The 17,466-nt window shown below is 34.3% G+C and overlaps 2 protein-coding genes across 2 annotated transcripts; one reads left to right on the forward strand and one right to left on the reverse strand.

Moving 5' to 3' along the window:
- Positions 1-201: 201 nt before the first annotated feature.
- Positions 202-1,531, forward strand: LOC133824353 (uncharacterized). The gene is made up of 3 exons (XM_062257236.1): positions 202-432; positions 551-775; positions 862-1,531. Exons 1-3 carry the CDS (start codon positions 268-270, stop codon positions 1,174-1,176), a joined length of 705 nt encoding a protein of 234 aa, XP_062113220.1. The 5' UTR covers positions 202-267; the 3' UTR covers positions 1,177-1,531.
- A 3,007-nt stretch (positions 1,532-4,538) lies between these two features.
- On the reverse strand, positions 4,539-12,356 carry LOC133824354 (IAA-alanine resistance protein 1). Its single transcript, XM_062257237.1, has 11 exons — positions 11,736-12,356; positions 10,632-10,715; positions 10,496-10,545; positions 9,331-9,382; positions 8,554-8,667; positions 7,688-7,953; positions 6,069-6,218; positions 5,825-5,932; positions 5,060-5,161; positions 4,917-4,961; positions 4,539-4,825 (listed from the first exon to the last, which is right to left on the reverse strand). Exons 1-11 carry the CDS (start codon positions 12,052-12,054, stop codon positions 4,670-4,672), a joined length of 1,446 nt encoding a protein of 481 aa, XP_062113221.1. The 5' UTR covers positions 12,055-12,356; the 3' UTR covers positions 4,539-4,669.
- Positions 12,357-17,466: the final 5,110 nt, after the last annotated feature.

The following is a 17,466-nucleotide window of genomic DNA, read 5'->3' on the forward strand; positions in this document are numbered from 1 at the left end:
TAATCAACAAAGCCTCTCTCTCTCTCTCTCTCTCTCTCTCTATCCCAGAGAGAGAAAGCCAAGAAAAGAGAAAGTGTGTCCAGGACAACGACCCATTAAAGAAAACAAAAGAGTTAACCCCCCAAAAAAAAAATCAAATTCAAAAACAAAAACAAAAACAAAAAAGAAAACAGAGGAATGAAATCCAATAAAAAGACCAAAGAAAGAAAGAAAGAAAGAAAAAGAGGCCTTGTGGGAATCTTTTCTTCGTCTTCCTACTGTATACAGATGATCCCACACCTTCATCACTTTCTTTCTCTCACTTTTCCTCTGTCTCTATCTATCTACCTCACTCTCTCTCTCTCTCTCTCTCTCTCTCTCCTCTCAAGCTCTTTGTTCTGGGATAAAACTATGAACATTTTCTCCAACGGACCTTCACGCGAAGATGATTTCGTAAGTTTTTCTTTTCTTTCTCTCTCACTTTACAAAAGCCAATATCACATTTTAGTGAAATGGGGTGTTCTTAGTTTCGAGCTAAAAGCTTTTATTTGTTTTCCATTGTTGAATTTAGGAAGAAAAGGAGAACAGAGTAGGTTCGTGTATAGCAGAAGATATAGAAACAGAAGCAGAAGAAAGAAGCAACTTTGTTATGGATACTACGATGATGATGATGAACCATAATCATGAGAATGGAGTTGAATTTGAGTTCGAAATTTGGCCAGTTGAACACCCAATGGAGCCTCCTGATGAAGATAGGCCTGTCAAATGCCCCATACCCCATTCTTCTGTTATCAATGTAAGTCAAACTTTTTTTTTTTTTGAAGATTGAACTTAAAAAAGATTAGTTTTCTGTTTGGTTAGTGAGAAAACTTGTTTTGACAGGAGGAAGGAAAGAGAGAGAAGAGAGTGGCACTGGCAGAGAACTCGACAGTGGTGAAGAAAGGAGGAGAAGAGGAAGACGATGAAGAAGAGGTTGGTGCGGTTATAGAGCGTCCGGTTCGTAAGAGGCACCACATGACTCTAACCGGAGAGAACGAGTACACTGACGATGATGACGATGACGACGACGACGATGATTTTAGTAGCAATGATAAGACGATAATGCCCCTGACGAGAATGTCACCATTGCCTCCTCTTCCAACTCAGAATCTCACCATCTTCCAAATGCTCCAACAGTTCGACAAGTTTGACTCTTGAATTTATTTTAAGTTACAATTAAGAAAAGAAAAAAAAGGTAAATAATTGAATTTTGGCACTTAAATCTGATCTGGGTTTGATCTATTTTATAGTAGAGTGTGAATTTTCCTTGTGATTTAGCTGCTTTAGGACTAGAAAATCCTAGATGTAGCTTAATTAATTTGGAATTGGATTACTACTTTTTGTAACTTTACTGTTTTTTATTTTTATTTTTATTTTAGTACCAAATTTTATGTATAATATAACTATATATATATATATATATATGAACTAGGCGTTTCATGGGCAATCATCATCAAGTGGTGTCTCATGGATTTTGAAGAATTGTTTGTTTATGAAATTTCCTGTTCATTCAGTTTAATATTTATATAAATGGTTGTAGTTTCAATTGGAGTTTTGATGAATTTGAAGAGATAATTTTGTTATATGTGCTTCAAAGTGATTATTATTAATTAGGTTTCGAGCTGATATAGATTGGTGCAAAATCTCAATTTCTTAGGGCTTGTTTTGTAAAGCTAATAAAAGATCAAGCTGTTAAGTTATGCTACTAACAATCAGATTTTATTTTATTATTCAGAAAACGTAAAGAGAATCATAGTTATACCAAATTGGCTATGGTTTATGAATTAGGGTGAGTTGTTCAATTTTAATGTTTTAGGAAATTTATTCATTTGGTATGATGTAATTTTGCAAAGTATTATTTTAGTATTATAATTTTTCAATAATGTTCATATAGTATTTTGTATTTTAAAATCATACATATTTAGTGTCCTAAATTAATATTTGATTAATAAAATTTTCTCAATACAACCAAATTTTCGTCAGTTATATATAATTAAGTAATTAAATTTGAATTTAAAACTCATATAATTGAGAACAATTTGATTAAATTGATAAAATTTTATTAATTAAATTTGAGTATAGAATACTAAATATGTATGATTTCAAAATACAAAATCAAATGAGCATTATTATAATATTTTACTCAATACCATCCAATCGGTAATTAAATTAATCAAGAAGATTATTAGTTATTTATTCTAAATTTTATTACATAAATATAAATCTAAATACATAAAAGTAAGTGCACATTACATAATAGATTTTGGCTTGAACCCAAGACAATATTCCACTTAATACACTAATTTATATGTTTTAAACAAAGCATGATTATTTTTTTCACCTTTTTTTGGATATGGAAATCTAAGATCTACAAGATTATGAACAAAATTAATACAGTTTCAACACAAAATCATTTGTTCTATCAAAAGTTGATTTAGGACAACAAAGTCAATACAAAATTGATGGTCCATCAAAATATAATTTTAGAAGACAAGTTGGATGCAAAATTGATGGTTCCATAAAAATTTAATTTTGGAAATCAAAATCAATGCAATAACAATGATGTATCAATGCAAAATTTTAAAAAAAAAACATGAATTTAGACAATGATGTTCTTTTTTTTTTTTTTTGAGAAATAGTGGGCCAAATGGCCTACAATATTTGACATGTGTGGATATTAAAAAAAATACAAAAATTAAAAATAATCACATCAAATGCCTCTTCAAAGTTTAATCAAATTTTTATGCAATTATTTTCTCATTTTTTTTTCATCAAATTGTATTGGTATTGCCTCCATTTTGCATTGAAATAGACTTACAAAATCAAGTTTTGATACAACTATTGAAGTGCATCAAATATGCTCGTTAGTAACTTCCAAAATCAAGTCTTGATAGAACCATCAAAATACATTAATTTTGCATAGATTTTCACTTCCAATCAAGTTTGGATGGAACCCTCAAAGTGCATCCATTTTTACTTCCAAAATCAAGTTTTAAATGAATCATTCAAGACCGTCAAACTGTATTGTTTTTGCATCTATTTGTTTTGATGGACTAATTTTGTATCGATTTGCATGAAAATTTACAGATTTCTGAAACTGGGGAAAAAAATCAAGTATAGAAGCATTAAAGCTTATAAATTAGCGTTTTAAGTGAATAATTTTGTAGGTTTACGTTTTGCATCGGATTTTAAGTTAGTCTCGAACAAATTCTAACACCCAATAATGCATTGTACCTAGGCTGGTCACCCTAAGAGATTTTGGCTTACTCGATCACTGTTAGATTCTGTGGGGCTGCAACTGCAAATATTATTAGGAGGAAGACTGAATCTATACACGTTGTCGAATTCTGGTGTATCACAAATTTACAACTATATCGATCTAACACAAAAGCTACCTAATATGTCTCTCACTAACGACACCATTCCTTGTCCATTTATACGTTTGGCCATTCTTCTGTTTATTAGGAACATTTGATAGGAGAGATACGCAACAACAAAAATCCAATAAAACCATGGTCCAACTGTTGCTATAAAAGCAACCGATAAAAATAAACAAATCAATAATGACACAAAAAAAAAAAATAGTGACTGATTGTACAAGGAACCAATAAAAGACTAATAAATAATAAGTGAGATATTTGTTGGTCACACTCACACCATTTTGTCCCAGTTATTATATTGAAATTTTTTGTTCAATAGACATTATAGTACACAAGCTAGTAGCTGCAAATGAATTTGATGGGAAAGCATTAAAGACTAACATGGATGCAAAAATTATGGAGCAGTGAAGAAAATGTAGAGTATTTGAGTTCACACTTGTATAGGAAAACAAGAATAGGTTAGTCGTGAAACTCAACAGTTGACACTTCAACAAAAAAAAGTAACTCTTACAGACTTCATCTAAATGTTCATGCCTGAAGTGATACCTGAGCATGACTTCTAGTGGAGTACCATACTTTTTTTTTTTTTGCCCAGGTGGAGTACCATACTTGGTTGTAAAAGTAATGAAAAACCTTCTTTATCAAACTGACAAATAACCAATAACACCTTAACAAAGAAAGAATCGAACAAACAAATCACAGTGGAGAAGAGAAGTGGCTTCATCTTTGATTTGATTTTGCTTTTTTGAAATTTATTCTATCGGATTTTTATTATTATTATTTTAGATTGTACTAGGTGATAAATTAGTGAATAGTTCACTGTTCATAAACTCGTGACATGTTTGGGTTTTTTCCTAAAAGAAAATGAAGACTTAAATGTAAGAGATATTTGCGACAAAAGTACCTAATTTATTGTATTTGAACACTTAAGTACTTAAATTATTATTTTTTGTAGGAAAAATACATTTTGTCTATAATTTGATGCAATTTAGTGTATCTATTTGTTTCGCAAATACGCTATCATGACGTAAAATTTACTTTAAATTGGGTATACTTTCACCACAAATATCCTTTTAATTGGGTATTTTCGCCTACGTGTGACAGTTGTACTAAACTGCACTAAAACATGAACGAAAAACATGAACGAAAGATATTTTCGCTACTAAAAAAATAACTTGGATAATTAAGTGCTACAAACATAATAAATTTGGTGCTTTCACCGCAAATATTTTAAGAATTTTTGCCACAAATATATGTTATAAATTTACATTTCATTCTACAAGAGAAATACATAGAGCAACCCCCATGCCAAGTATCAATGAGGTCAACTGCCCTATTATACCTTTCAGGGTGGGCTTGCTACTGCTATTCATCTCTGCAAGCACCCCAGCCACAGCAATGTAGATAAATCCACCTGCTGTAAATCCCTGCACATTAAATTGGGAAAGAACAATAACGTTATTAACTTTGGATGGTGGAAAACGAAAACCCTTTTATATTATCTAATGGAGACTTCACCTCAATCAAAGATGACTGTCCTGGATCTTGTCCCAAGAGCAGAGCCTACACACCAAAAATGATGAACTCTTTCTAAGTTGTGTTTTCAATGATTGTTGAAGGTTTTAAGAGCACAGAAAAGACTCAGTAAATGGGAATAATACCAGTGCTGTTCCTGCTAGTGCAACGAGCGCCGAGAGAAAGTTGAAAAACAGGGCTTTAGATACACTAAAACCCGACCTTACTAAGATACCAAAATCTCCAACCTGCATTCGAAGGTAAACCCAGCTATGACGTATCACCGAAATTGGACGCATGATAAAATAGAAGAATAGCAGTGAATGTTTTTTTTAATTGTTATGTCTCTTCTCCTGATTAACCAAACAATAAAAGGATCTAGAATCCAACAAAGATCATGAACTCCTAGTTTATCATCTCTATACAAGAGCTAAAGATCATTATTCCACTGAAGAGCCAAAATTATTAGCAATTAAGATCTCAGAACCCACTACTACTTATGGAAAAACATAATCCTGCACAGAAGTAATTCTCTCCCTCATCATGTACCTGCCCCGCTCTACTTACGACCAGTTCAATATTAAATTTCTGAATCGAGCAAATTTTTACCAACAGAAACAGAGTACCTTCTTTTCTAGATACAATAAATTTGAGAGTTTTATTTATTCATTTGTTCGGAGGAATGAAAAATCATTTTGTCATGTTGTAGTTGGTAGTTTTCCACAGCAACATAATTCAAATTAAATACCGCAAAGCCAATGTTTCATGCTGATATGGTGTTTAAGTAATTCTATGACAGCATGATAAATGGGCTGACACTTAAGAGCAAGATTAAAAACAATGATAGATCATAGATCTACTTCTAACAAAGTGCATGTAAAAAAATTAAAAGAAAAACAAGAGTTGCAAACCTCTTGAGGAATCTCATGAGCAAGCAAGAAGAGAGTTCTAGACCATCCGCCAACTGAACCATAAAGCAAGAAAGCACTTCCTAAAGCTATTCCATCAGTAAAATTGTGCTGCACCAACAATTAAAAATATGATTGAGTACATAAAACTACTTCCAGGCCAACTATATAAAGGCAACCTGCATTACACAATTTAACAAAGAAAAGTATTATCTTTAAGACAAAAATACTTAAAAGCAACACATACAACACCATCAGAGAAGAGATTGAGATAACCGAAGACAAGATTGCTAGGTGCTTGAGCATCTTCTTCTTTTGGAGTTTTAACATCAGCAGATGAGAGTTTAGCTGCATCTACATCTTGTTTATCATTCTCACCATCGATAGTAGTGCGCCTCTGCAGCATGCAACAATGTCTTTGAGTCAGAAAAGTTATGACATGAAATCCACTAATTTCATTCATGTTAAGCCTATTATTAATATTCCAACTTCATTAATAAGCTTGTATGATACAGTTGGGGTCTGAACCCCTCCCTCCATACACACCCACCCAACCACTTGAACTACTCTCAAGTGGCTATAAAATGATAAATAAATAAACGATCTGTTTTCTCAAACATATATACTAGGATAGCTCTAGAGCCTATAAATATAAACAAGTCCTAACATACTGGATTTAGCATGGCACAGTCTACATGTTGGGCCAGCATTTTTTTTTTTTTTGGTTTTTTCCAGGGTGGGGAGGGCACTAGCTCATGTTGTATTTGTCTTCAAGTGTTTCTAGACAGTTGCATCCTAATAAACAGCAGCAGCATTATTTGAATGTATATAGGCTATTTAGGATATTTGCCCCCAAAACTATGACCTATGCATTATCGTGCTCTTTTTTCTTGCCGTTAAAAATTCTCCCCAAACTATTCACATTGTAAAGTAAAACTTCCGTCCAATTTGGCTAACGAAATGCTGATGTGTCTTGGCTACGTCAGCATCACATGTGTATTTTTTAAAAAATTAATTTAAAAATATTAAAAATCTCTTTTTTATTAAAAATTAATAAATTTCAAATAAATCGTAGTTTATAAAAAAAAATTGAAAGATTTTATTTAATTTAATTTATTTTTAGTGTAATAATTTACTTGAAACTTATTAATTTTTAATAAAAAAAAGATTTTTAACATTTTTAAATTACACATGTGGCGCCACATCAGACAGCAAAGAACTATGTCAGCATGTCGTTAGCCATATTGAACAAAATTGAACGGAAGTCCCACTTTACAACACTGTGAATAATCAGGGAAATTTTTAACGGCCCGAAAAAATGAGAGGACACGATAATGTATAGATCATAGTTCGGAGTACAAAAATCCTAAATAGTATATACATATATATGTATATATACATAATTTTCTTATTTTTAAACTATGCTCTCCGCATAACCCTACACTATTTGGGGACCATGAAACAATAGCACTTGATATGTAGGATTTCCAAAAGGAACTCCAACCACGTACCTTATAGGAGCAAACCATAGGTGACTAATCTATTCAATGATATTTAAAATTTTGATGCCTAACTGCTGAAAAAGAAACGTTCGCATATGGTCTTTAAAGTTTCCATCCTACATTCTATCTACAGTCATATCTGCTGTACGTTAACTTAGCTTCATCTTTTTTTATAACATCAATTACTTTTCCTAGACTGTCCATTGCATAAACTGGCCCAAACCTACAGTCAAGTCTACACCTCCCAAGTTTTCATAAGCAGTCCACTAAACACAAGGCAGGGCATGACCTTGGAAGATGGTGACAGCATGTCATTATCATAGATGCTATCATCTAATTTGAATACAAGTTTCAAGTAGCTCACCTTCCTAATATGAGATCCATTTTGAGCATCTTCCTTCAATGAATCGTGCAGCAATTCATCTGAAACTTCAGATGACTTTTCCAGTGCTATCTTATCGTTATCAGTGGAAGATTTTGACTGAATGTCATCATCAGAGCCATCATCCTTCAACTTCTTACTTTTCTTATGATGGTGGTGGTGAGTGTGACCCCATGTATCAGTTCCTCCAGAATTATCTTCAACATACCTCACTACCTTCTCTACTAGAAGAAAAAGTACAATTCCAGCTAGTATAACCAATTCAAAAGAAAAGGATTAATGGACTGTATCCAAATAAATAAATACCTGGTAAAAAGCAAAAAAAAAAAAAAGCAAAAACTGAACACGTAATGCAAGCCAATGAAAAAAGTGCAGGCAACATAATGAAAAAAGAATGGCATAGAAAAGTAATCATTTAATAAAACAGCACAGGGCATTTATGAATCTACTTTTTCAGTGGAGGACTGGGAGATGTCAGCAGAGAGGAAACATAAAAGTTATCGTATATACACCAAAGCCCTTAATTTTTCTTTACAAGCTAATCCAACTAATCAACGCAGAGTAAATCAACCAGATAGAATTTATTCCACATTGCTTTGGTAAATCTAACAGATCCATGAGTAAATTTTCTTTGGCTAGATTGATTGGGTATATCAATCAGAGAATGCACAGAAATGCAAAACCAGTAGCAAAACCTGATTAGTATGCCAGAATCTTTATTCAAACTAGAGATCCAGAATCATGGATGTGCTTTAACATGTGCATCTGATTATGCAGATCTCTACATGCAAAGAGAAAATCAAATATGTACAAAATAAACTTGGAGTGCAAAGTATATGAATACCAACCAAGGATGGACAATCCTACAGAAAGATCTGCTAGCGAATGTGCATGTGAGTGTCCAGAATGATCATCATGGTCATGATCCTCATGGTGATCATGAGAGTGTGAGTGTGCACCCCCTGCAACAAATAATAAATAATAATCTGTAGCCGCGTATGAAGAAAAGAGTGGCTATTAAAATGGAGTTAGCTTTTAAAACCACTTGAAAAGATGACAACATATAAGAATCACTTGAACCTTGCAGAAATATGTGGAGAGAATAATACATTTTCTGAAGTGTAATCTTGGATTTAAAAATATTTAAAAGATACATAATGACTTGTGATTAACTTTTCCAACACTCAAAACATTAAGCTTTTTATGCATGAGACAATAAATATTGAGTTGCCAAAAGTAGCAAAAAAAAAAACCTTAAACATGCTCCAAATTATAAATCCTCAAGTTTAGGAGAAAGCAACATATGTATGATCTCCCGAACCCACTTAACAAGACAGTTTAAAACTGGAATGTCTGTTGAATCCTACAATCTCTGTGAAGCACAAAATGTTTCGGTAGCCCAGAGGAATCGGAGCTCGGATGACATAAACTAGCACAGATTTTACTGCTCAATAAACACCTAAAAAATGCTGATTTTCCCAGAGAATCTCTAAAGCATAAACCAAAAATCTAAGAGAATGAGTAATTATCAGAATGAAGTTTTGTGACCCACACATGTTCGTAAAATGAGAAAAACATGTAAATTATTGGTGTGGTAAAAAAGTGGCATCAAATCAATACAATACCAAAGGCATGTGGTAGTTGGTGAAGAAAAGCATCCCCTAGCATAGCTCCAGCCTGAAGTGGAGGGCACTCAAATCAATATATCATTTCAAAAAGCAAATGAAGAAAACATTTACTAAATAGCAAATGTCCACATTAAGCATTCTAAAATTCCAAAGTCCTGTTCTAGGAAAAATTTACTGGAAAAAGATGAAGAAAAAAAATTATTATAACGAAAGGATGCCAAAGGTCATAATGTGGGAAAGCTTGCCAGAACAGCGTTTATTTTTGGGTATCCTGTAACATGGCAGATTAACAACCCGCTAGACTTTTTCTCTTCAGTTTTTTTTTAAATGTTATTTTAGTTTTCATCTTTGCCTCCTTCAACAAGAACGGCTAAACTTTACATTTATATATGCCTTTATCCGTGGCGTGAATCCTTAATCTAATGCACTATAGTCATAGTACAAATTCAATAAAGTTTTTCCAGCACTCAAGCTAAGGCATTCATAATCATTCTATAGATTGTTTCTTTGTGTTCGATAATCTCATATCTATCAGAAGTAAGTTTCTTGGAGACTATCTCCATACTCTCAGCATGTATAAAATATCACATTTATAACGAGCACATGTTCAATGAATCTGAGAGTTCAGCATACTGGAAATGTCAAGACAGCCAGAATCGTAGCCTATGTTGCACAACGAGCAGTGAAAAATCCCCACTCTCTCCCCCCAAATCCCGGACACAAATCTTAGCTTTTACATAATTCTGTCTTGCTGATGATTTTAATCATGTTTTATACATATGTACCAAAATATATTCTAGAACAGATACAACAACACAACAGCATATGACCTTGAACTTTTAGATAAACCCAATGTTTGCACCTTTCAAAGAAGAGAAAGAGGGATTTTAAAGCATGCAATATGAAGTCAAAATCCATGAATTCCTTAAATATAAAAATATTTCACATTAAATCAATTTTCACACTGTAAAGCATCTCATAATCACAGTTCACATAGCCAACATCAGTTAGGGTGACAGTAAGCTACACAACTGCTGAACCATGGTGTATGCATTTCATGACTAATCAACAGATTTTAACAGAAAATAAATACAAGTAAAACATTAACAGTAAAAAGGAACTACTAGATTAACAAAGTATAAGTAGGCCTCGAGAATCTAACCCCAAATAAAGCCAATGAATCAACAACTGTCTTGGATGGTTTCCCTTTAACTGCAATAACTCGAAAATTTTAGTTTCTTATTATCAAAATAGAAATGAAATAGTAACTTTTCCAATTTGACAATTAAATCACTTACCAAACACTACTGGCAAGATAATTAAGCAAATGAGGGAAGCCATGCTCACCAAAAAAGAGCATCCCAATGCATGTAGCCAAAGACCTATATAATGAAATCAATGGCTATCAATTGCTGAAGAACAGAACAGACATCAGGATGTAATAAATGGCCAACAATAAGCAGAATAATAATGATGATAATGGATGTGAAAACTCAGCTTCACTTAAATAAATCATATTCTAAAAAGAAATATAAGAGACCAAAGAAATGAAATTGCAATTCCACATGCACCATGCACATGTAGGGAATAAGTAGAGTAAAAAATTGAGAAAGATGAAACAAATTTGTTTATTCACCAAATATCCTAGACAAAGTTAGAATGGTTACTTTACAACATATACGTTTGCAATACAAATTTGTTCATTTTGAGTCTAATAACCTTGCAGGGCCAGCATATTACTTTTACATAACCTAATTTCTCATTAAGCCACTTTTATCACAGATATTTCATATCGATCTACATCTCAATCTTGCGTAATTAAATGCTGTAATGTGTTTCTCTTTTTCTTTCTTAACCCGTGTGATATAGGGTTCATTCAATGAAAATCTCACTTGAGTCAGCAAGTACATATCCAGCTACTGAGACAAGAATTAAACTCTACTGATCACAACTCTATGCAACTAAATTTAATTATATATTCATCACTATTTGGACTTCAAGCTCAAGTATATAATGATATAATGATTCGTAAGTCTCTACACGTCTTCTATATCACAGATGGAGAGCATTAGTAAACACACATTCAAATCAAAGAAACATGTACGCTTATTGCTTAAACCTCCCACGGTAAAAACTCTATAATTTCACTTCTAAAAAAAAAAACATTGCACAATTGTGAATTCAATCTTATATAAAAGTCAGCAAACGGATTAAGTCTCCATTGATTCCCCAGGTTGAGAGCCAAAACTTCCCAATCCAAATATGGACCACTGTTACTTAACACAGTAATGTGCAAAAAAACAACCAAATGGACCACGACAGTGCATTAATTACAAACAATTATCATTCAGAAGAGCTCAACAACTAAAACTAAACGAGTATAATGAAATTGAACGAATTACCAGGACCCGTGAGCTGTAAAACTCCGAAATGTACATGTTCATGGTCATGGTCGTGGTGGTGACCGTGAGACCCAAACCCGTACAGCTTCATATCCTCCTCCTCAGCCAATTCCTCTGGAAGAAGATTCGATTCGACTGAACTCTGCTCATGGTGGTGGTGGTGGTGGTGATCGTGGTCGTGGTCGTGTCCGTGACTACAGCGGTGAGCACCATGAGATGGAGAGACTTGAGAAGCATAGCTCAGATCCAAAAGCAAGGCAGAACCCAAACCCAAAACCACAAAAAGCACAGTAGCCACTTCTCTATTGGAAAAAGCCATTTTCGAGCAGAGATGGGAAAAGAAAAGGAAAGAGGAAGGGAGTGTTTGGGGGAGTGAAGGAATTAACGGCGTCTGCAAGTGCCCTCAATGGTGATGAAACAAACAATCCCCAGAAAGAGCACGATTATGGCAATTATGACGCCAAATGTTATTACATCCATTTTTTTTTGTATATATAATAATTTTATTTATTTGTTTTTTGTAATATTAATTAAATTTTTAATTATTAATATTAATTTCTCATTTTTGGGTATCTGGGAATGGAATGGGGGAACCAAAAGCTAAAGCCGAAAGGAAAGTGGGTCTGACAGAAAAGAGAGAGTACACACTCTGGCTTTGACTGCTGGTTTTGCTGCTTCACATGGGAAATTTCAGTTTCTACGTGTCATGCATCGTAGGCCTTCAATTCTAATACTATTTTTTCCTTTCTTTTTTAAAATATATATTTCAACATATTTCTTTGAGCTTCACTTTAAGCCTTATCAGTAGGACTTACAGTATTTTTTTACTTATGAATAGTTTTCAGCGTGATTTATTTTTATGACAGTGTATATTGTAACTATTTAGAGTATCCTGTAAATTTTCAGAAAATTCCGAATAATTTACAATACCAAAAACTAGGTTCAAACAAGTTGATTTCCAAGCACATAAAAAAAACTAGTCACGTGTGCAACATGTTTGAACTTAGTTTTCGGTACTGTAAACTATTTGAAATTTTCTGAAAATTTGTAAGATGCTCTAAATATCTACAATATACACGGTCATAAAAAAATCGTGTCGAAAACTGTTCACGGATCGAGAACACTAAGATCCCCACCAATAAGACTTAAAATGAAGCCCCTATTTTAGGATAATTCTTCCATAGGGACTTCACTTTAAGTTCGTCTATAGAATTCCCCATCTATTTCATTATTATTTTTCACCAAACTCTTCCTATTCTCTCACTTTTTATCTCTCTCTCTGTTTTTTTTTTCTTTCTTGGTTTTCTATGAAAATAGCAGCTACAACACCACCATCGCCACACACTCGCATCCCTTTATCTTTCTCTGAAAATGGCAACCACACACCTCCTCACTTTCTCTATCCCTCCGAATCTCATATTTCTTTCTCTTAACTTCTCCATAGAAACTACACAAAAGAGACTCATAATAGTTTTGAATGATTTAGAATTTAAACACGCGAGAAGTATCACTTAAAACACTAAAAAATACATTTCAAACAATTTAGGGCATGATTTTGGGTTTTTTTGTGATTTTTTTCAAATCTGAAACTTTGAAATCTGCACAAAAAAAAAAAACAACTTTGCTCGATAATTACTCGATGTCGGCTCGATAGTGTTGGGGGAGAGTGAGATAACGCCACCACAAAATCTACAATCTACACAAAATAATAGTTGACAGAGACTAAATAAACATTGAGAAAGATGATGCAAAGCCTAGTTGTAGAATGATCTTCTTCAACCTTGATGAACCTTCAAAACCCTTGTTGAACCACTACTTTAAGCATTTCTTTTTACAAATGCAAAAAACACAAAACCAAGGCTTATACACGATTCGTACCGTTGTCCTAATACTTTATTTTCTAGCCACCATTGATGCTTAAGGCATTTTCTAAGAGGAAATGAGGATTGGGATTGAACAAGTCTTAAACTCACAAAGTTAAGCACTTTCTTTAAGAGTTTCTTGGAGAATACTAGAGATTCTTGGAAACTAAAGAGATTGGAAAGAGTGATCAAGTCTTCCAAAACTCTATGATGACCCTTTTATAGTGTAGGCATTGTGATTAGGTATAACCAATAGGATCAGAGATAATTAGCAAGTCATTTGGAGCTTATTTACGTAACATGTACGAACACGACAAACGATGTATCGCCTGCCAGGCAATACGTCGCCTACTAGCAGGCAATGCATCACCTGCTGGGGCTTTTGAAATCCTTCACATTTTGGCGATGCTATGCCACTTAAGGGGTGATGCATCGCCACCCCTCCAATGGTCCTAAAATTGTTCCAAATGCTATCAAATTTTTTGGGGATCCTTAGATACCTCTATGTATCACTTTGGACCCAAAAACACATTTTTAAAGTGCCTACAATTGAAACTCAAATTTCACATCTACACTATGTGAAATTCACTAAGTGTTTATACCTAGCTTGTATTTTAACACTTATCATTTGTATTTAACAAATCATAACAATCCCCCACTTGGTTAAACACAAGCCTCATCCTCTACTTCAAACAGTTTTGGTGCATAAAGTAAAGTACATTTCGGTTTGAACTGTACCTAAGTGAAAATACCACAAAGTCTTTTCGAAATCATTGATAGCGTAAAAGCTAAAATCAAGATGGTCGAGATCGTACACAATGATAAAGGTGTTTCCTAATGGATCGGTGGAATTGCAAAGCAAAAGTAACGAAACGTTCAAAGTGATGGTCAGCGCGTAAAGCCATACTTGGGTGGTAACATCGATCAAGCCAAGTCCATTATCCTTTTGAAGTCCATATGAAGAGGAGCTCAGCTTCTGGCTAAATGACGTTAACGACAGCACCATACAAACCTGCGCTCGTGCGCCCACGTTGTGCCACTGCGCCCCTGCACCATGCCTCCTACACGCCTCATGTCGAGCCCGTGCCCCTGCGCCCAACCATGCATGTCAGCCTCCATGCGAGCCCCTGCCATCCGTCACCCACCATTGACACACCCATTAGGGTTTGTGTCATGCAAACCCTAAGGGGTGTGTAATTGTCCATTTGCGTCATTTTGAGCCCAATATAATTAAAAGTGTTGGAATTATAATTTTTGAATTAATTGTGGTGAGATTCAATTCCAATTGGGCCTCAATAACTTGTTGGGTATTAAAACTCAAAGTTTGATTATTTTAAAGTTATTTAAAATAATTAAAAATTTATTTAATTCATAATGGATAATTAAAATGGTAATGGCCCAAAGACTAAAAGAGAAGGTCCAAGATCAAAGGAGTTTCTCTCTATTGGGCTTTAGTTAGTTTAATTATTTTTGTGTATTTTTTGAAAGTGTTGTAATTTTCTAGAAATACCCAAAGCACCCAACCTGCATTTATTTATTTATTTGCTTGAACATGATTAAATTGTTTAATACTTTATCATGCATTATAACATGTCATATATATTACCCACACAGTACATATTAAACATGCATTTTTTTAGAAACATGCTTAGGAATTATTATATGTTCTTATTTGATAAGTCATATAACTAATTTAGTCTTAATTAGTTAAGATGGTAAAAATAATTTAAAGTTATTTATTTTCTTATTTAATAAAATTGTTTTATTAAATTAAATGGTATTCTATTTAAAAAGGCAAAATAAAATTAATCTAGGGCACAATTATTTTTTTGCATAATTTGATTAGTATTTATTAGAATATCATTTGGTAAAATTAATTTAATTAGTTTTATAAAAAAATTGAAAAATATTGATTTTGAGAAAAACACATTTAAAAAAAATAGTGAGTGGGTTGTAATCCCACATTTAAAAATATTGATCCTGAGCACGACTCCTATTCCCGAGCCTGAGCGGTAAAACCTAGTCACAACGCCATAACAATTAGATATCCATCAATCTCTAACCAGTTTAGAACTTCAAATACAAACACTATCCTTCGGGGCCTCGAATCCTACTAAATCCCACTATCCAAGCTAAAACCCCTCATTTGGCGAATATTTCCCATTTTATCCGCGACATGCTCAAGTCAGAGAGCAAAGCTCTCTTTGTTGAAGGACGTGGGTCATGGCGCGCTATGCCCTTCGCACGCGGCGCCTAGGCAAAAACCTGAGGCTCCCAAGCGTTGAAGTTCAAGCGAGTCGCAACGCTTGATGAACAAGGTCGCAACTCGAGCCCCAAAATCCAAAATTCCCCATGGATTTTACGAGCTAACCTCCCTGAAACTCACCAATCTCAAACCTTAATCCTAGAATTCAGCCTAGGATTCATAACCAAACAACAAAACTGATACAAGTACCCAAAAACCTCCCCACAACCTAAGCTCAAACACTTAAATTCAAAACCTTAAGACACTTAAAATAAACTAAAGATTTCAGTAACAAGACTTGCTTTGAATCTTACCTCAGTGGAGACTCCGAGCTTAGACTAGGTTTCCAACACCCTTAGCTTGTTTTCTCCCAAGTTCCCAGCTTCAAATTTAGAGCCTCACCACCAGAATTCTCCAAAATTGCCTAAGTCTTCAAGAGAAGGAGATGGATCCAAGAGAGAGAGAGAACAAGGAAGATATAGAGGGGTTAGTTTTAGTGTTCCTAGTCAAACTAAGTCTATCCACAGCTCCCCCAAAATGTCTAATGACCAAAACACCCCCAAGTCTATCCTCAATCTTTTAATGCCACCAAGGACAAAATTGTCATTTGCCATGTTTCTCGCTAATCCTCAAGTAATCCTATAAATCCCAATCCAATCCCTGACACTCTTAAACAAACACTAAATCACCACCCGTTACTCGGTAATTCTCGAACACGAACTATGTTCAAAAAACACCCCTAGGCTCCCCCGAGCCGAGTACTCAACTCCGTTGTGGCTATTCAGCTAATCCGCTCCCTAGGATCGTCTCGGACCACATATCTCAAATATATCCCCATAACACTGGGGTCTCACTCACAATATAAACATATTTACATTTATGCCCTCAACAGGCCAGAATTACAAGCATGCCCCTATTCACAAAAATGGGCTCACGTGCATATTTAATACACATAAACATGCATGTCTAACCTCTTTACCACACAATTCATTTATGTCACACAATCATGCATATGATTAATTACTCGCTCATATAATCTCAATTAGTCCCTCCAGGCACTGTAGACAAGGCACTCAACCTTAATATCAAATTCGGGTCGTTACATAAATCAACCAAACCACTTTCTTGGATAGCATTCCTGAAGTTATTCATCAAATAATGGGGTCTAATGCCTCCACCATCTTTCTCATGATTGAAAAGTATTTTATCAAGGTCCCCTCCACAAAGCCATGGACCTGAGAACTACTTTGACAGACGCAAAAGGAAATCTGTAACGCCCCAAACTCTAGGGACCGTTACAGTGTGCCTTGTAACCAGTGCTAAACTCGCTAATCGAGTCATTTGGCCAAAATCGTGTAACTAAGTATGATTAGCGGTTTAGGGATTAAAATTTTTGGTTAAGATGTAACGTTTCATTAGAACATTTATTATATACATTGGGATCCCAAAAATATAATTTAAAGGTCTATTACAAGAAAATATTTACAACCAGCCGATCTAGGCGGAAAAACAGGGTTTAACCCTAGTTCCTCTTCAATCCTCGGCCGTGGTGGTCGAGCAGCTGCATACGTACACATCATCACCTAAGCTCTTCAACTCAAGGATGGTCCAGCTTTCTTTTCCC

Source organism: Humulus lupulus, chromosome 3 (assembly GCF_963169125.1).
Source record: "Humulus lupulus chromosome 3, drHumLupu1.1, whole genome shotgun sequence".
Taxonomy (NCBI): domain Eukaryota; kingdom Viridiplantae; phylum Streptophyta; class Magnoliopsida; order Rosales; family Cannabaceae; genus Humulus; species Humulus lupulus.

What these genes read in the sequence shown, in the direction of transcription:
- LOC133824353 (XM_062257236.1), top strand. Translation starts at nt 268, where the DNA reads ATGATCCCACACCTTCATCACTTTCTTTCTCTCACTTTTCCTCTGTCT. An exon ending in CTTCACGCGAAGATGATTTC is followed by an intron (nt 433 to 550) that starts GTAAGTTTTTCT and finishes TGTTGAATTTAG; the next exon opens with GAAGAAAAGGAGAACAGAGT. An exon ending in CCCATTCTTCTGTTATCAAT is followed by an intron (nt 776 to 861) that starts GTAAGTCAAACT and finishes TTGTTTTGACAG; the next exon opens with GAGGAAGGAAAGAGAGAGAA.
- LOC133824354 (XM_062257237.1), bottom strand. Translation starts at nt 12,054, where the DNA reads ATGGCTTTTTCCAATAGAGAAGTGGCTACTGTGCTTTTTGTGGTTTTG. An exon ending in ATGGATCTCATATTAGGAAG is followed by an intron (nt 6,219 to 7,687) that starts GTGAGCTACTTG and finishes TGCATGCTGCAG; the next exon opens with AGGCGCACTACTATCGATGG. An exon ending in ATCTCTTCTCTGATGGTGTT is followed by an intron (nt 5,933 to 6,068) that starts GTATGTGTTGCT and finishes TTGTTGGTGCAG; the next exon opens with CACAATTTTACTGATGGAAT.